The sequence below is a fragment of the Silurus aristotelis genome (genome assembly GCF_946808225.1).
Source record: "Silurus aristotelis genome assembly, chromosome: 12".
Classification (NCBI taxonomy): Eukaryota; Metazoa; Chordata; class Actinopteri; order Siluriformes; family Siluridae; genus Silurus; species Silurus aristotelis.
Genome location: NC_139585.1, coordinates 11,241,872 through 11,262,616, shown reverse-complemented (window position 1 = coordinate 11,262,616; position 20,745 = coordinate 11,241,872). Strand labels below are relative to the sequence as shown.

General features: G+C 36.3%; 1 protein-coding gene across 4 annotated transcripts in view; it reads right to left on the bottom strand.

The window, feature by feature from the left end:
• kif19 (kinesin family member 19) overlaps window positions 1–20,745 on the bottom strand; it is a 40,162-nt gene that overhangs the window by 9,421 nt on the left and 9,996 nt on the right. For all 4 annotated transcript variants that reach the window (XM_083556694.1, XM_083556693.1, XM_083556692.1 and 1 more), the window contains 8 exons: window positions 8,980–9,090; window positions 8,759–8,846; window positions 7,063–7,199; window positions 3,863–3,988; window positions 2,130–2,324; window positions 1,284–1,430; window positions 626–748; window positions 225–381 (listed from right to left, as the gene is read on the bottom strand). In XM_083556694.1, the coding sequence (XP_083412820.1) occupies window positions 225–381; window positions 626–748; window positions 1,284–1,430; window positions 2,130–2,324; window positions 3,863–3,988; window positions 7,063–7,199; window positions 8,759–8,846; window positions 8,980–9,090 (1,084 nt within the window). The remainder of the gene's footprint in view (window positions 1–224; window positions 382–625; window positions 749–1,283; window positions 1,431–2,129; window positions 2,325–3,862; window positions 3,989–7,062; window positions 7,200–8,758; window positions 8,847–8,979; window positions 9,091–20,745) is intronic.

Sequence of the window (20,745 nt, the reverse complement as noted above, 5' to 3'; positions counted from 1 at the left end):
TTTTAGCAAGTCTGTCAAATAATATTGGATTTTTTTGTACAGAAAACAGCACACTGGGCCGATACAGAAAATAAATAAAGTTCACTGAGTCCAGTAATCAATTTAACATACCGTATTATTTGTGAGCTATAATGCTACAAATGTCCATTGTTCCAATTCTATTCAATTAAGCCCATAGAACTATTCCCATAACCCTTTCCCAAATGTAGGAAGCAGTGAGGTACCCTGCACATGCCGTATGTCTGTTCTGTCAGCAGTGCTCTGACGACCAGACTGTTCAGAGATCTTCTTCTTCAGTCTCTGAATTTCGCTGCGCAGGTCTGCGATGATGCTGGTGTACTGGGCAATGTGGTAGGACACGTTCAGCAAATTTCGCTTTACCTAGAGAGAGGGAGAAAGAGACACATATATATTGAAGACATTTAAACGTGACTTCAGCTATGCTTTTTTTTTTTTTTATGTTAGTTCATTGGCTGAATCTCCACTGACATGCTGTATAGTTGTGTTTCTGTATGTGCGTGTGTGTGTGCGTGTGTGTGTGCGTGTGTGTGTGTGTGTGTGTGTGTGTGTGTGTGTGTGTGTGTGTGCGCGTGTGCTTGCGTGAGTGAATGCGTCATGTCCTTACCCGTGTGCGGATGCTTTTGGCACGATCGGCATAAGTCAAAGTGTTACGCGACTCCTCAAAGGCAGATGATGCAGGACTTATATGAGCTATCATTACTGTTCGACTGTTCCCACCAAGAGAGTCCTGAACACAAAAAACAATTTAACTTTACTGTAAAGCTGCAAAATATTTAATATTCAGACTGCCACAGGTGAGTGACAAATCAAAGAGACCCTGTAGGTCTGGGGGAATGTTTCTACCATGGTTTTAGTTCACTTATCTCCTCAGACTAAATGATCACTGCCAAAACAATACAAAATTATTCTGAATATCCCATGATGAAACATTTCCTTCGTGATGGGATGGAATTGTCATTTCCAGGATGACACAGCTTCATCCACAGCATATGTGTGATTTGATGAGGATTGAAAACATGAGGATTGAATATGTGACGGCTTTAACACACTCTTCAACCAAATGAAAACCTTTTAGATTTAGATTTAATGTTGTGGATGACACTCTACACCATCTATACCGAGTGATGCAAGTCTTTTGTGGCATTCCTTTTGTATTGACTCATTGTGTTCCACCAGCTTACAAAGAAACTATATATTGGTTCTTTATTTAAATTGTCACTCATCTATATTCATAGGGAAAGTGAGAGAGGTCATGTCTTAACCTTAAGCAGTCGTGTCAGCTTGCTGTCTCTGTAGTTGATGTATTTGTTGCCATTTTTCTCACTCAGAGCATTGATACAGTTTCCCAGTGCCAAAAGAGACCTGTTTATGTGAGCTCCTTCCTTCAGCCTTTGTCCCCTGTTTTGTGTCTGAAAGTAAAAAGAAAGACAAATAAGTAGTACAGATTAGTACAGACAAATTTCAAGGAATCTTTTTCTTCCTTTTATGTATTTGTCTGTTTGGAAATTGTACATATTTATTTTCGCTGACAACCATGTTAAAAAACTCAAAGAGATCAAATCAAATCGTTTTATGACAAGAGACATGCCTTTGGGCAAATCGGCTTCTGAGCCTTACATTCATTTCACCCAAGAGACTGGGGTTGGTTAACACTTATAGCTGTTTCCATGGTAGACATACATCGCCTTTCCAAATACATACTTAATAAGCAGGTCTGACATGCAGCTGAATCATAGCACCCTACTGTAAGGCTTCTAACATAAGCATGATTGACAGATGATTGCCTGGAGCCAATAATATATTCTTATTTTAGAGAATCTTTCACAAAATCCCTTTATTTTCTACTGAGAATATGTTTATTTATTCATTTCCCCTTTGAAAGTGCATTCTTTATCCAACAGCAATTACTAATCAAATCAGTATATCAAAGATGTACAACGAACAGCATAAATGTTAAAATGCATAACAGCATCTAGAGTGAGTAGAGCATATGTGTTTTTTTTTATATTTTATAGTATATTATCTACCCAGAACAATTAGGTCCTCATTGCTTGTATCTCTGCTGCAATTTTACACACAAACTGAGACATGTGCACCATGTGGTGTACCTGTGAAGCACGTTCAGAGCCAGCAAGATCGATCATAAAGAGGCGAGCAAAGCGGACCTCCTGTAGGACATCTCTGCAGCGACTCTGCTGCCTTACTGCCACTTGTAGTACAGCATGACTGCGCGAGGATGTCTGATTGGCCGCTGTCGGCTCCTGAGTCCGCTGCTTATTCCCCTTCATCAACAATTCCATTATCTAATAAACAGAATAAAAACAGAGGGACAAAGACACTTTCATGCAGCATTCAACAAGTATTATTAAAATGGTTTCGCTAAAATTATCACTTTATATAAAGTGATTTTAACAATTAAGAACATGTTAAAGTTTTTCCTCTGACGGGAATGCAGGACTGTTGCTTTCATGTCGTGCGTTTGTTTACATTGTCCTGTGCCTTTGTCTTGAGAACTGCCTCCACCCCCTCCTATTATTGGTGTGTTAAGACCACCTTGCCACCGGATTGTTTCCACCTGGCCTGTGTTTGTACCCTATTTTGTCTATTTATACATTGCTGTTTCTTTATCAATGGCTCAGTGATGCACCATGTACCATTGCCACCTCACAGCTTCAGGTTTCACAGTTCGATCCTTGCATTATAGTTTGTGCAGTGTGTCTGCACAGCTTCCCTCAAGTGTCCATGTAAGTTTCCTTAAGTTTCTTTGGTTTTCTTGCTAAAAACATGCTAAAAGGTAGATTCGCTTATTTAATTTGTCGCTAGATATGAATGTGTGTGTGCGGAGTGCCTTACAGTGGACTGTTAGCCTGTCAGGGGTTTATTACTGCGATAGACTATGGATCCATCACAACCCTGACCAAGGTAAAACAAATAAACTCCCGCTTGTATCTCTGATAAAGGGTTTTCACACTTTACACAAGACATTTATACCATACAAATGTGTATTACATAAGATATAGCTAAAAGTGGACATAACAAACCATGTTGCTGGTAATGCACCAATTACACTTTGCACCCAAGAATGTATTATGTATTTAATTATTCATTTATTTATTATTATTATTATTATTATTATTATTATTATTATTAGTTAGCAGTTATTTTACAACTTGTGCAATATTTTCCTATTTCTGACAATCCTGTTTGCACATATATTTTATTGCACACAGTCATATTATTACATTTTAGTGCAATTATCTTTTGTTTATTCTTTAGTTTTTCTTACATTTCCTTATTGCTGCTGGTCTTGAGAGCTACCAAAGAAATTTCGTTGTATTACTACAATGACAATAAAGTCTAAGTCTATATGGACAATACTATGGGGACACACTTTTATTTCAGCCATATGTGGTTCTTCCCCAAATAGTAACGATAAAGTTGGATAGGATGCGTTTGGATGCAATAGCATTATGGATTGGAGTTGAAGATCTTGAGTGGTTCGGAGTGGAACACCTTTGTATTAAATTGACATGCTGTCTGTATCCCAGGTCTCTTCACCCTACATGAGTACCTGACTTTACTAAAAGAACTGTGGTTGAATAAACACACCCCAAAACCTAGTGGAGCATCTTCCCAAAAGAGTGGATAACAGCAGTTAGTGGTTCTACTAACAGTAAATAGTGATTAAATGTAGATTGGGATATTTAAAATGTACATACAGATTTTATAGACAGGTGTCCACTTTTGTCCAAATAGTGGACATCAATCAATTTTGCTATCACAGACAATTGTACGGACAGCTTTAAAAAAGATTTCCACTTGATGATAGTGTGTAACTGACCTCACGGGCATTAACAGTGGAGACCTCTGTGATTCCAGCTACCTGGATCTCCCCCTTTGAATCCTCCCTCAGATCTAGAAAGCCAGAAGATGGATTCAACAGGTCCCGGATCATCTCATTATAGATCTGTAAGAAAACTGTGTGGTTGATTTCAATGTACATGCCTCAAAGATCATTAGATTCTTTTATCTAAATCTATATTCAGATGTGTATATATTGTGTATATATATATATATATATATATATATATATATATATATATATATATATATATATATATATATATATATATATATATATATATATATATATATATCAGTGCAGCTTCACAGGCCTGAAAAGAATATTACACAACACTGCAAAAACCTTACAGCATAAACGCATCCCAAGTGACTGCGGTCACTTCAAAAGCTGTAATTTTAGCAGCACCAAATGAAACATTTTCTAGGTATTATTCAGGATGCTTTCATGTCTCTAAAGTAGGTGATTATTTTAGGGGGATGATGAAGTATATAAAAGCCCTCTGAAATGGAAGAAAGTGATTAGATTGCATATACAGACACACACACACACACACACACCAACCTGAAATGAATGGAAATAGACAGAACAGAGAGAGAGAAAAACATGCATGACATTGAGTTATTTAATTTTCTATGGTATAAAAAAGAGCTTGAAAGCAACTATTCTATACAGTATATGAACATGGCATTTTATCCATATAGTCTGTAAAGAAAAATAAGCCTACAGATGGATATCATATGTTAACGATTTCTTGGAATTATAAAACTAATAATAAATGTATGTATGATGTACATTGGTATTCTGTTAAACCTTACAGAGAGCATGATTAAAAATATATGTAAAAAAAAACATATTCCTGCATTAGTTAAATATGGTTAGTTATGTGTTCTAGGGTAAATATTTGTAACAGTTAATACAGCTACAATAGGAAAACATGTCAGTTCTGCAACTGGTTGTTATTAGTTTAACTACAGATACATATCAAGCTGTTTATAATGTCACACAACAGACAAGAATATACAGTGCAACCTCGATATTTGCGGGGATACATGCCCCCCCACAAGTAACAAAAAAAAAAAATTTCAGAGGTTGTGACTTTTTCAAGAGGAATTGTACATGTACTGTACTGTAAACTCAACAAAAATGTATTATAAGTTTCAAAAATTCATCATAAATGTTTCATTAACTACTTTAAATAAATAATACAATAATAAAATAGTTTTTAAAAAAATTTATGTAATTTATGAGTAGAAAAATGTAAAATGTTACTCCAAGATTTCGAGCCACTCTCGGATTCTCACAAACTATTAAATTACTCTTAGTCTGGCTCGAAATTAAAAAGTGTCAAGGTCACGAGTATTAAGGTTCCACTGTATTATTTCCTCTCGCAATAAACATGAATTTAAAATGAGTTTTGTCCAATATAGTAACATTTTTAATAAAAAAAAATTCTGTTTTACCTGCAAATCCTGATACACTTGAAAAAATCGTCATAACATAATGACATCCAAAAAAGTTATTACATATTTCATTCAGATTTTGCTGCTCTACTTCGAAGCAATGAGATCTCAGCTTGAGATCTAAATGCAGTAATGATGAAGAATGAGTTGGTGTGTGAGAATGTACTGTAGCTCTAAAATAACTGGTAGGGGGAACTTTAAAGAACTTTAAATATTTGATGATGAAATATACAATCGAGCAGGAACCAGCAAAACCCTAGTCGGAACCAGCAATAAGATTATTCTTAGTAGATATAGGTAGTTTGATGCATAAAAATATGTTACATATGCATAATGTCTTAAAATGCCCCAATATCAAGTTTGTGTGTGTATGTGTGTGTGAGGGAAGCTTATGAGACAGAGTAAGGCACCAGATGGGTCCTTTCCAAATCACAGTCATAAACCAAGCCTTTAACTTCTTTGTGTGTGTGAGTGGAGACAAATATTCTCCTCCTCAGAGACAGCAGAGCGACTCCACCAGGGCCAGAGATCAACCAGCAACCGTTACAGCCCTCTATGTGGCCAAACCTCAATATTCCCTGCATATCTCTGTTATTACCATGCGGTTCTGTAACCTTTACATGACCAACCTGTGTGTGATTGTGCCCTTGTACATGACCTGACAGCTGGTCCATTCAAATTCTTGGAAGGGGGCTTTTTAATAAAGATCAATCAATTATGTTCCCTTCCTTTCTTTCTCTTTGCTGCCAGGCTCTTGTTGGCTGAATAAAGCTCTCAGTTGCTCTCCTTTCAAGGCTTTTCTTTCACATTTGACATGTAATGACAGTGTGCTATAACTCTTACAGTACAGACATTTCTCTTCAAATAAAGAGATTTTTAAGAGTGTTTTTAGCATTAAAAATGTAAAATAATTGATATAGTAAAGTTTGTGGCAATTTACAACCTGAGAGGAGTCTCAGGTTTCTGTGAATTTGAAAAACACTCAAAAGTTTTTCACCCTGTAGGGTCTTTAAGATCCTATGCCACTTTCTGGGTTTGTAGTAATATATTAAATTATATTTTTCTGTATAACTTTACATACACTTTGTGTAGACCTCATCCTGGTGTCACACTACATTACCTATAATTGCTTTAGAAGGATGATGTGTGTATTATTAATTATTTGCTTTGGAATAAATATTTCCCAAATTGAAATAATAAAAAATAATTGACTTCCAGGTGGTAATGGTAACTCTGCTTTGTGTTAGGCCATGCCGCACCACCCCATTGTCGATTATTGTTCCCTTAAGAAGGTCTTGTTACATCTTATACCTTACTTATTGGTGTTTTGACCTGTCAGATTGATGGCCGTGCACTTTGCCCAGCTCATATCCTATTTCAGTGTGTTTAAAGGATTAGATACTTGGTATTATAGTTAACAATAGATTTCCACAGTGGGATATTGTCTCTAAATGGCTCCTTATCAAAGAACCATCATGTTAATCGCTATAGTGAAGTGGTAACTGGAATAACTGATTGTTATTTTAAATGTTTTATACAGCAGGTTTTTGTTAAAGAATTCCAGATAATAAATAATAATAAATCCTGGAAAATGTGTTAAACATGATAATTGATATAATGGCAACTGTTAAATAACTTATATTTATTCATTTCCTTATGAATTTGTAGGAACAGTGGTGTGTGAGTTTAGCAGAACGCTCATTACTGTATTCTTACCTCCAGGTAAGACATGGACACACTGTACTGCATGTCATCACTCGTCTCTTCAATAGCTTTAAACAAGTCGTTAAGAGTGCGGACATAGATGCCAGGCTCCTTATCTGTGCCCAACATGGTGTAGGTCTTCCCACAACCTACACACAACACACACATATAGGCAAACCAAAATTAGATAAATATATTGATGCACTGATCTTCACTATGTGGCCAAATGTATATGGATACCTGATTGTCACACCCATATGAGGTTCTCTTCCAAACTGTTGCCACAAAGTTGGAAGTGCACATTGTTCAGAATGTCTTCGTATACTCCAGCATTACAGTTTCCCTTCTACAGAATTGTGAATCCCAACCGTGTTCCAGCATGACAATGCACATGCGCACAATGTGAGTAAAGGCATGGTTTGCCAGATGGTCCTGACCTCAACCCCATTGAACACCTTTAGGGTGAACTGGAACACTGACTGCACATCAGGTATCCTCCCCCGACATCAGTGTCTGACCTCACTAATGCACTCATGGCTGAATAAGCGCATTACCACTGTCATGCCCCAAAATCTAACAAAAAGCCTCCTCAGAAGACTGGAGGTTAATATAACAGAAAATTGGGGACTACATATGAAATGGGATTTTGAAAAAGAACATATGGAGGTGATATTCAGTTGTTTGGCCATATAGCATACTGGTGTATTAGAGCTTTGTATTATATCAACCATATTTATATCATTTAAATACAGAGAATATCTGTTTATGCAACTAACACAGTAAGTACAAAGTTTCATTCCTGTTGTTCATGGCCAGGCTTTTTATATCCTGAGCTTTTTAAAGGCAGCTTTTAGACAGGCAAAGACACTGGCTTTAGACATGGACTGTGATTAAAAAAAGAGAGTAAACAACAGGGAAATCCTTTTCTATAATAAGATTCACCTAATTACACTTAACATAAACAGTGGATTTAGCAGGGTAGCTACAGAGTAATTATTATGCCAAAGATCTTTTTAGTATAAAAGTAAAGTACTAATATTATAATATGTACCAATATTATAATTATAATATATGCCCAATTTGGGAGCAGCATATAGTTTGGGCATCCAGAAAGCTAAGTAAAGTTTTTTAGCTCCCGTCACAGCCTATATTTTTTAAGATAGTTGTCTGTTTTAGTGTTTCAAAGTACAGTTTGTTTCTAGACTTGTTTTAATGATCTAATTTTAAATATACTTTCAAAAAAATTGTCAAGACCATTAAATTTTTTTAGGCTTGTGTTTACTCCTTATCTCTTTCCCACAATTGCAACACAAGCCATATGTAGTTTCAGCAAAGGCTTACGGCTTGGTAATGTTTAAATGCAGTTATACGGTACGAGACAGACCACCTTAGGAGAAGCAGACGGCTCAAAAAATGACAAAAATGAATTTAAACGTGTATTAGACAGCCAGATTTGCCTTGTGTGCAGCTCAAGTGGCCAGTATAAAGCAAGACCGAAACTTTATAAAGCGAAGACAGCTTTCACCATGGGGACCAAACAAACCAAACAAGCCAATTAATGTCTTAAGGCTTGTGAATTCTTTGGAGCTCATGTGTTCTTAGAAACTGCATGTCTCCAAGGCTAATAACCAGAAAACATTAGTTTCCCTTTAGGAAGATATATGCACACACTCATTTCCTTGTACAGAGTAAAGGATGACACACTAACCTGTGGGTCCATAGGCAAACACAGTAGCATTGTATCCCGATATAAGGCCTTCGATTAACCCTTTTGTAGTGGCCCTGTATACCTCCTCCTGTTCACAAAATACATGGTTTCACTCTGCAGTTCTTATAACATACATACAGATGTTGCAAAACAGAAACCATTCGTAAATGCTTGATTCTATGCCTGATGCATGGACTTCACACATCATTATTGAGGCCTACCTGTGTGGCTGTGTAGTCAAAGGCCACATCAAACATATACGTTTTCTCCCTGGAACGGTGGGCTCGCAGGATGTCGTCTGGATCCTCCAGAGGGTCCATCAACACTACCATCTGAGAGAAAGATGGAAGAAATAAAGAGGGAGGAATTATTTTTGGCCTCACTACCTGATAATGAGGGAAAATGCATAGGAGTGGACAAAATCCAAAAATGTTTTTTTACATGACAACACTGTAGGACCTGAACAGTACACTATAATGTTATCTATTATAATATGCTGCATCTGATATGAACTATGAATTCACTTATCTGTCTGAAAAAACTTCGTAAACCCAAATACAGTATATACAAGGAACATAAAAAAGTATTTCATTATTAAGGCATAAAGAGACACAAGATTATTTAATAAAATAAATGCTTAACAGAGCTTAAGGACCTTTTTAATATGAATATTTTTTATTTTTTTATACAATTTTCAATATATTTTATCTTTTTTTTTTTTAACCTGAATAGTAATTGCATAATAATATTTGTTCTTGCAGTCCTAGGGGGCACCAGAAGAAAAAGTACAACCCACACAGTGCAGAAAATAATAATCATGACAACCTCTTTACTTTTTTAACACCTATCCACTGAGTCATTATGTAAAAGCAATTTGTTAGATTATAAAGAGCAGAAAAAAGACTTCTTGCAGATACAGTATAAATGCAGGCCTATTAGCAGGACACACTGTTCTGATTACCCTTACAATTATTTTCACTTGGAATAATAACTTTTTTCCTGGAATCGAATAAAATGTTAATCAAAGATGATACAGATGTAACACAGAACAACAAGGAATAATATGTCCCTCTATTATATTCTGACTTAATCTTTAGATGTGAAAGTGCATCTGTAATACATCTGGGGAGTATGTCATTGTGAACCAGTGGAAAATATCACGTTTACTGAGTTGATCATAAGTTTTATAAGTTTGCTGTGTGCAAACTTATAAAAAGTGCATTCTCATTCTCTTTTCTGCACATTGTTTTCTGGAAAATTATGCTAAGGGAAAAAAGGCTATGAAGCTTGTTGTGTCAAGAGCTCTACTAATGCAGGAGTGGTGTGTATGCCACTGCTCGGGCTGCAGCTGCCTGTGACTGGTTGACACTCAGCCCAGGCTCAATCGTTTGATAAGCCCATATACACACACTGCTGCTTTGAAGCCTATTGTGTGAAATGCACGAGGGGAGATCTGACTTTTAAAAGAGTACAATTAAGACATCAAACAAGGTAAACTCAAGTTCATAAAAAGGAGATGAAAATTGAAATGGGAAGTGTAAAATGAGGAGAAACTGCATACTGTTGAAATTATATCCAACATATACAATCGCTCATCCCTACATTCTGCTGAATTAGATTAGGTTCCATCAAATCAGCATTCATGCTAATATCCCTGCACTAAGATCAAAACCAGCATGCTCGTCATCTTTTACATCATCAATCAGCCAAGCTGCATTGTTTATCTACATTGTAATCAGGAACAATGTATGTACAGTATAATCGACTTACATTTATCTAATTCATTCAACCAAGCAGCTATGGAGCTAAGAGCCTTGCTCTGGGGCCAATTGATGGCAGTTTGGTGTTGCTGGGATTTGAACTCACGACCTTCAGCACCAAAGTCCAATGTCTTAACTCTTTTGTTCTCAGTGTTTAAGGCTCTGGGTTACTAATAGGAAGGTCAGTGGTTTAAGCCCTGCTATCACTATGCTGCCACTCTTGGGGCCCTTGAGCAAGGCCCTTAACTCTCTTTGCTCCAGGGGTGCTGTTACATAGCTGAGTCTGCTTTCTGTCCCCATCTTCCTGACATCGCTGGGGCATGTGAAGAAAGAATTTTACTGTACTGTAAAAGTACATGTGACAAGTAAAAGCACCTTTCTTTTATTCTTTCAAAATTATAATTTTTGTCTAATATTCAACACCACTGTAACTGCACGAGCAGTACCTGTGTGCGACATCAGGGATGGAGACAAGTGCGTCTTTTTGTCTCTGCATAGCCTGGTGTGTGCAATTGAAAAAAGTTTTAGTGTACATATCTAGGTGTCAGAGACAACAGACGCACACTAGCAATGTACATGTTTGCGTGTGGATTGAACATTAAAGGCTTCATTAACGATCACTGAGCTGCTCTTGGCCATATGGTGTGTGCCTGTGAAGTAACCCAGCACCATCACGCACACTGACAGCTGCACAGTGGGTCCTTTGGCACTGCTCATTGTGGTATGTTCTCCACCCAACTCTACATCTGATTAGCTTAATTAAATACTGGAGCTTACTGTTTATTCAAATATTTCCTATAATGGACATCACTCTACCTCAACAGACTAATGCACCAAACCTGACATCACGGTCTGATCTCACTAATGCTCTTGTGAATAGGCAAATACCCACAACCACATTCCAAAATCTAGTGCAAAGCCTTTTCCAAAAGACTGGAGTTTATTACTATGGTTATGAGTCCACAAAATTCTGCCTATATAATATATTTGTAAAACTTGAACCTTATAGCTTTTGTTATAAACATTGGATAAACAGTTTTTTTTTTTCCCCGAATCTACAAATACATAAGCTCATTCAAACTCATTTTCTGCCAACTTGGGACATGTAACTGTAATATAAGCAGTAATCTAATCCAGGAAACATTATATTTCTACATTAAATATTAATTATGTGCATGACTCATTCTATTCAAACTGAAGAGAAGTGCTGATCAGGGCTTGCCTGAAGAGAGTTTAAAGAGAGGAAGAGATCAGGGATAGCCTGATGAGAGAAAAGAAATCGTGACTAGCCTGAAAAGAGGAAGAAATTAAGGCTAGCTGGAACACAGGAAAAGATAATGGCCAGCCTGATGAAAGAGAGTTATTAGGGCTAGCCTGAAGAGAGTGTTAGCCTGAGGACAGAAGGAGATCAGGGCTGGCCTGAAATAATTAGCGTGAGAAACAGGTAGAAATCTGTAGAAATACAAACCCAATTCCAAAACAATTGGGACACTGTACAAATTGTGAATAAAAACAGAATGCAATGTGGATGTTTCAAATTTCAATATTTTAACAACATAGTATGACATATTAAATGTTTAAACTGAGAAAATGTATAATTTTAAGGGAAAAATAAGTTGATTTTAAATTTCATGGCATCAACACATCTCAAAAAAGTTGGGACAAGGCCAAGTTGCTCAAGTTTAGGAATAGGAATGTTGTCACGTTCTTGTCTAATACAGGCTTCTGGTTGCTCAACTGCCTTAGGTCTTTTTTGTCGCATCTTCCTCTTTATAATGCGCCAAATGTTTTCTATGGGTGAAAGATCTGGACTGCTGTCTGGCCATTTCAGTACCCAGATCCTTCTTCTACGCAGCCATGATGTTGTAATTGATGCAGTACTTGGTCTGGCATTGTCATGTTGGAAAATGCAAAGTCTTCCCTGAAAGAGACGACGTCTGGATGGGAGCATATGTTGTTCTAGAACTTGGATATACCTTTCAGCATTGATGGTGCCTTTCCAGATGTGTAAGCTTCTGAATTGAGCGCTGATAACAACTTGGGTTAATCTTATCCTCTTTAGTCCAGCCTTGACCCTTACGCACAGAGATTGTTACAGATTCTCTGAATCTTTGGATGATATTATGCAGTGTAGATGATGATAACTTTAAACTCTTTGCAATTTTTCTCTGAGAAACTTCTTTCTGATATTGCTCCACTATTTTTGCTGCAGCATTGGGGGAATTGATGATCCTCTACTTATCTTGACTTCTGAGAGACACTGCCACTCTGAAAGGCTCTTTTTATACTCAATCATGTTGCCAATTGACCTAATAAGTTGCAAATTGGTCCTCAAGCTGTTCCTTATATGTACATTTAACTTTTCCGGCCTCTTATTGCTACCTGTCCCAACTTTTTTGGAATGTGTAGCTCTCATGAAATCCAAAATGAGCCAATATTTGGCATGACATTTCAAAGTGTCTTACTTTCAACAATCAATATTTTATCTATTGTGAATAAAATATAAGTTTAAGAGATTTGTAAATTATTGCATTTCTTTTGTATTCACAATTTGTACAGTGTCCCAACTTTTTTTGGAATTGGGTTTGTACTTCTAAAAAGGGAAACAATACAGAGTGGTAGAAATCTCTGTCTTTAAATTTATGTTTTCATACAGCTGCAAAATGAGAGGAAAACTAAAGTATGATAGGACCTTTGAGGCATGCGACAGTGTATTCAAACCAACAACCTTTAAAAACTTTTTCAGCCAAGCTCATGTCAAACTCATGCGTCTCATATGCCCAAATTTGTTGCTTAGGTTTCAACGTGCACCCCATACATGAATCAAATCGAGAGTGCTAAATCGTGAATTATTAACAAGCTGCAGCAATATGCCAAGTTCGACACAACAGGCTGCAGATTACATGGAATCAATTAGTGATATGGTATTATTTAAATTATCACAAATGAAAGCGGTGGTCAGGGGTGACAATACAAGTCCTCAGGGATGATTAAGTTACCAATTAAAAGGCATATGAGGACTGAGAGGGGAAGGGAGGACAGATCTGGCTGTTGTCCAGCTGATTAAAGTATCCATCTCATAAATGAGATGTGTGTAGACGGGGTACAACTCTTGCTAGAGAGACTGCCAAGGCAAGCTACACTATCGGTTTGGCATTTCCAGCATAGAAAGGGGGCAGTTCATGGCAAGGTTTCAATATCTGATATAGTTCTCAAAGAGGGGTCCAAGAATCAAAAACTGGAAGATTATATTGCATTTCTGCAATATAAAAATAAATTTGAAAGAGCACATTTATTCATGATGTCCTTTCTTTACTCAGATATATTATAAATAAATAAATAAATAAATAATTATATATATATATATATATATATATATATATATATATATATATATATATATATATATATATATATATATATATATATATAAATGGGTCCCTGACTAAAAGTAGTTCAAGTTCAAGAGTGAATCATGTGTCTGTACAAACATACACACAAAAAAAAACTAACTGTTACAAGTTTAACTAACCCTAACCCTAACCCTAACCCTAACCCAGATAAACAGAGCAGGATTGCGGGAAAGGAGTGGCAAGAAAAACAAGCTTTACATTCAAATTACGTAACTACGTCCCTCTGTGTTTCTGGGTGCACAGGGAGTAAGTAGTTCACTCCAGAGAACACCTCTCCAGAGTCTGAGGATAACATCATAGGTTATAGTATAAATGACAATCACTACTACATGTAGAAAATACTCTGTTTCTAAAAAAAACAACTGATTTACTTTCTGAAGGTTTGAGCTGAGCGCGGTGGCGCACTGGGTAAAGCAAAGGCGATATTACGTATCAACATTTTACGCCTACAGATAAAAAAAAAGACTAAATGTGTGAAAAATATGAATATAATATAACAGAAGTGCTATAGAAGCAATATAAAATAAAATAAAAACCTTATTGAAGCAAGATTTTAGAAACATTTTTCAAAGCCCATAAAGTCACTCAGGTCTATTGCACTTCAGTGGTGGTAAAACTGTGATGTAAGGATATTTGATACAACTGATCTGTGGAACTAAACACCCACAGCAACAAACGTCCTGGGGGCAGCACAAGGCACAATTTGATGGCATTGCCAGAGCCAAGAGATGCCTTTACTAAAACAGCTTCTCAGTCACAGTCAGTCAGTCATCTAACTGACTAAGGGAGGAATGAATATATATTAAAAAAACAGCATTCAGTAACAGAATTTTCACAAAAATTGTTCACGGGTGCCATTTCAGTTGACATGTTGACAGATTTTCCATCTTTTTGTTTCCATCTTGTCCACAATTGCAACAGTTGTTAGCTACGCTTCCCTTTAAGCCTCTCTTAACCAGCTGATGCGTTTAGTGCTTTCTGTTGATAACGATCAGTCTGTCATCATGAGCACACAAATGTTCAGTGTGATACCCCGTCCCTATCTCCCCATGTGTTACCCGTAATGAGGCAGTTGTCATGGCTCACAGACACCTACTGTTATCAGTATGGTGGAGGAAAGGTTGGTGGAGTTGTTGTGGGACGGTTTATAGGGTCTACAGATTAAAAAGGGTTGTAAATCACTATTTCAAACATGCACATGCTACAGGCTATATTGCACTATATGATGACCTGCACAAAAAAAAGTTCATTTATGATAAAACAATATGACTTTATGCTGAAATTATTTATCTGATGTCTTTAAATGTAAACGATTGCAAATACTCACACATTAGGCATGCAGTATATTGTGTAGTATGTTGGCTAATTATTATCACAGTACCATTCTCTGCAATGCTGATATAAGTATAAAAACTGTATTACACTAATAAGTACTCAAATAAAAAAGTTTAAGTGTTTTTTATAACGTTTTATAGTTGCATCGGTTCGATCCAAAAATATGAACACAAGCCAGTCTATAACTGTGGCACAACCCAGAATTCACCAGTGTTCTATATGTCTCTATATAAATATATGTATATTCAAAGTCAAATAAAATAGCAATATATTTCTGTCTCTAACACACATGCACAGCGACACATGTCCTCTGACAGCTTAATGACTCTAACGATGGATAGTGCTATTTTGTGAAATTTGCCTAGCATCATGCATTTGTACTCATGTGTCTCAATAAAACAAACTGTGTGGCCATCTGATTCATTATCTCGATTATCTGGACAACTTTGCAGCATCTGGGCTCATAAAAAAAAAACCTGGGATCAGCTACACAAATAAATCAAGTGGCTGAGTTCAGCTGCCACCTTGACCTTCAGAGTCACACATTTTGTGAATAGGCCACTGGAGAGAAGTTAAATTGCTCCTTGTTTCATTTTGAACTACGGATTAACTACATTGCTCTTACACTGCACAAAATATATTTTAACAAATAAAAAATATCTGGAAAATAAGCAAGATTTATTTAATGTTTCCAATAATGAAATTACAATAAACTGCATATAGAAAACAGCTATATAAAGGTTTTATAATATCATAATAAAAGTTTGAGATAACTGCATATTCAAGATGATTTCAATTTCTTAAATGTATTTTATTCTATTATAAATATTCATTATGTGAAATGTAATATTCAAGATATATTTGTTTCATTTAACTTTATACCCTTTTGTTTGAATTTCTAACGAGGATTGGCCCGGGACGAAACATGTTTGTGCAGTGCTGGATTGGAAAGATTAGAGCTCTTCTGCAGTGCTCCATGGTCAGATTGCAACTGTGACATAGACATGACTGACGCACCAGGCTGCCCTGAAACAAAAGAGCCACACAAAACAGAAACAAAAAAAAAAGCTCAGGGACCTTGAAAAGGCCATGACCTTTGAGCAACCCTTTCAAAGCTGAGAGCTGAGCTTGAAGAAGGTGAAAGCTATCTGATCGCTGCACCTTCATTCCATTATCCCTAGGGACCTCGTGTCCTCTTTCTGAGGTTCTTAGGACCTCCTGTGTTCCAGAGCTGCATACCTGATACACGGTGCCTAGTTGCAGCGCATTGCTGTTGTGTTGTCCACTGCTTTAGGTAAGCTGTCGGGGTTACACACAACGCTACGCTTGCTGGATAAGAGTTGAAGCTAGACACATTGGAGTGGGTCATCTGAGATTGTGACATTGCCCTTCTGTAATATTAGGACTGGTTTAAAAGGAAACAAGAGAGAAGCAATGTGATGAAAAATCACAGATGGAATTAAGTTTCACTAGGATTTGGGTGGTACTTTATTAACCCCGCCACCCACAAAGTACACTAAGATACCAGCTTGTGCAATTTTAGTCAATCTATTTCTTTCCATTCCTAATGTCAAGAGTTGCATCAAAGAAGATAGAGCTACAGTTTTTTGATGCATGGATTTTTTCCCTTGGTATCCAAACATTTAAAAATATTAAAAAAATACTCCAGTGATGTGCCATTTGCAAATAAATCACCATCTAAAGCACACACACATACACACACACACACACACACACACACACACACACACACACACACACACACACACACATACACAAACACAAAAAATCAACTTAAAAATCTCAGCTGCTCTATAATGAGTATTAGATCATATTAGAGTTACTGGAAATGGCCGATTTGTGGACACCTGTGGAGGCTCGAATTGAGCAACACCTTTACTAGCTGCACCTGCACAGGTCAGTGCACTGTGTTGTCTAGGGAGTCAAATGCCTGAATGCTGAACTAGTCCCAGCTTGCCTGCTGACATATAAAATAAAGTGTGGGGGTAATCAGTTTTTAAAGAGAATGATCTCTGTCAAATTATAAGTCTGCCAAAAGACGAGCAGTGAAAGCTTTGTGATTAATAATAACACAAAGTCAAGCAAAAAAAAATAAAAAAAATAAATCTTTTATTTGCCAATATTGGTTTGATTAAATATGGAGAGACTGAGTAAGTGGCACTTATCAGTTTCCAGATTTGGACTTACATTTAACTTGTGCTCCAACTATTTCTACCTCTGACAATTCGTCAACTTCATTTGATGATAATAAACTCACCCACACAATTATTATTATTATTATTATTATTAGTAGTAGTAGTAGTAGTAGTAGTAGTAGTAGTAGTAGTTTGTACCTGCTTATATTTTCTAGCATATTTACTTTTAGATTTTCCAAAATATAAACACACCAGTTGCCTAATTAAAATACAATGTCCATATCCCTGGCCAGGAGATTCTTTACTAAAGTAAATAAAAAACAATTCATTCGTAAATAGTGGTAGTCATCCTCTGCTTACAAGCTTCACAATTCTCTCCCCATCACAGACATTTACACCACACGCTGCAACCACAAACCAACAGTTGTGGACGACCCCAGACACCACTCTCACACACACACTCTTCATTCTCCTGCCATCAGGAAAGAGGTTTCAAAGCATCACACACACACACACACACACACACACACACACACACACACACACACACACACACACACACATACACACACACACACACACACACACACAGAACTGTGTGTTACTGAACTGTACAACCTAAGCTCAACACGTACTCATTACTCATCTCAATCCATTCTACCAACCATATTTTATTTATATTTAATAATATTACAATGTTAAAAAAATGACATGCAGTTTTTGCACCTCTCGACTGCTGCTCTTGCTGTTTTTGCATACCATTTTGTTTGTGTTTACAAATACACTCTTGTACACAGTTCTCTTTTGCACATTGTACTTTATAACATATTATACAGCAGGTTTACTTGTTAGCGCTATTTTGTGTTTTGTGTATTTGTCCCGCACTGTCTTATGTCGTCTGTCTGCACTTTATTTTTTGCACACGATGCACTTTATGTGGTGAGTGCTCTTACTTTAGTCCTCAGCTCTGTGTTCTGTTATGTAGAGAGTTTTATTTCCACTGTATACTGCGTATATATACAGTAGTGTTTACAGCTATATATGGTAGAAATGACAATGAAAGATTCTTGACTTGACTCACATCTGACTGCTCAGCAACATTGAAATATAAACCTTGCATATGTGTGACTTTTTTGTTATTTAAGTTAATACTATGTGTCCTATTACATTTTTATTTATCAGTTTAGAACACATTATTTATTTCTCCCAAATAATATAATCATATTTTTTTTACATGCCTAGAAAGCACATGCATACAAAGTGAAACTCCTCAAAGTTGATTCTTCAGGGAGACTACATTGTTGACGTCTACACAGCTGACATGATTTGAATTAGGATGCAAGGTCAGAGTTGATAGTGAGGCTGTGGCATAAGGGTCAAAACTACACAGCTAACTAGTACAATAGCCAATTACTAAGACCATAACAAACATGCTGGCTCCCAGAGCTCCAAACAGTTTAACAGCATTGTGTCCATGTCCTCACCAACTGCTTATGTTGTTCTTTATTTACTTCATTGACTGACTTCTTGGTAAAACCCCATGAGGCATAAGAAACTTAGAAAGAACCTTTATTATGTAGCAAACTGAAGGGAAAACATAAAAAAATAGCGTTAACATACATTGAAATCTTATAAAAAAAATTCCTGTTGAATTCTCAAATCTGACTGGTCAAGAGTTCTTAATTCATTTTCAATAACTACATGACAGTTGTGACAGCTTCAAGGCAAATCAAAGGTTTACTGCATATTAATGAACTCAATTTAGGAGAAATATTTTGAAAGAGTCTGCTTTTTTTTAAAAATCTGAACATATGTGAAGAGTCAATAAACATGTTTCATGATTTGCTGTATCACAACTTTAAACATGCCATGTGTATATTTAACAATGTGCTATAAAAAAAAGTTCTATTTTTCAGTGCGATCAGGTCACAGTGGCTTACTGCATCTCTCACACGTCCTATCAACCACATTGTTTTGTTGTGCTGTAGCAGAAAGTGGTTAAAAAAAAGACGACTTCTTATTGAGGGCTAAGGATAAGTACCTGAGGAGTGCGTGCACATGTACATGCCCTGTAATAATAATAATAATAATAATAAGTATCCTAATTACTACGAAGGTGTGATGTGTGCTGGGAGCTTATTAAAAAGGGCTCATCTTGCTTTTTTTGCAGAAGCGTGAGACAAAAACAAACCAGGATGCAGATTGCTGGGTTGCTCGGGAAGATATCAAGTGTTTTTTAAACAGATTTTCATGTATCTTCCTCCAAATGTTTTGATTACCTTGAGAGTGAAAGGAGACTTAATGTACAGCAAGGTGACACCAAAATATACATTCAGGCTTTGAATCCACTGCAAGCTGAAAATTTTACGCTCTCGACTGGACAGCATGGATTGACACTTGGAGTGCACTTCATCTCAATTAGACTACAGCTATAGAGGTACTACGGCTAGTTAAGATGTTTGTTATAAAATAAATTCATTTATTAAATTTTTTTTAATTTAAACTATATTTTTCATCTACCTATAAACTTTGGCAATCATTCTGATCTTAAAATATGAAATCTGTAATAAAAAATACTTTAACTCAGTGAACTGTTAAGAGTTTGCTCTTTGTTCTTAGGCCTTTTTTTTGTGGTCCTTTTATTTGTGCTTTTTGACCTTTTTTGTGTCTATGTGGCCTTTATAGCATCTCTTTATATTTTCTCCCCTTTACCCTTGTTCTCTGTTCTTGTTTGAGCAGAAGGTAGCCAGCCTGGGGCTTGTGTACTTGCATTAAATAATCACGCTGCGAGAACATGCTGATCCATTAAGTAATACACTGTCCATACAGCTGGCAATAAACACCCTACCCATAAATGCAACAACAACACATGCAATCTCATCACATTTTATATTTGATATTTAGCATAGTATAAAAAGCAAGGAAACAAGTGCAAATGATTCGTCTTAATGAGGAGCAAACAATCACAGTAAAGTGTTTTTGGGGGAAAAAAGGAAAAAAAGATTTTCATAAAAAATGTTCAACTTCATTCTACAAACTGGTAGTTGTTTTAATCACTGGTATCAGTAAAACTCTGTTTCTTTATGCAATAATGATGTTATGAAATTAAATACAATGTAATATTGGAGTGAGAGTCTGTGATTCCCACACACCAGAGACCACAATCAACCAACAAAAACACAGACCCTCTTATTAACCTTTATTCCTCAATAATTGTAACAACAACAAAAAATGTGTTCCTACATATGACACAAAGGTCTTGAATGTTTTTTTATACTTTCATAAGCAAATTATGAAGACAATTATCGTTTTAGGTTTAGTAG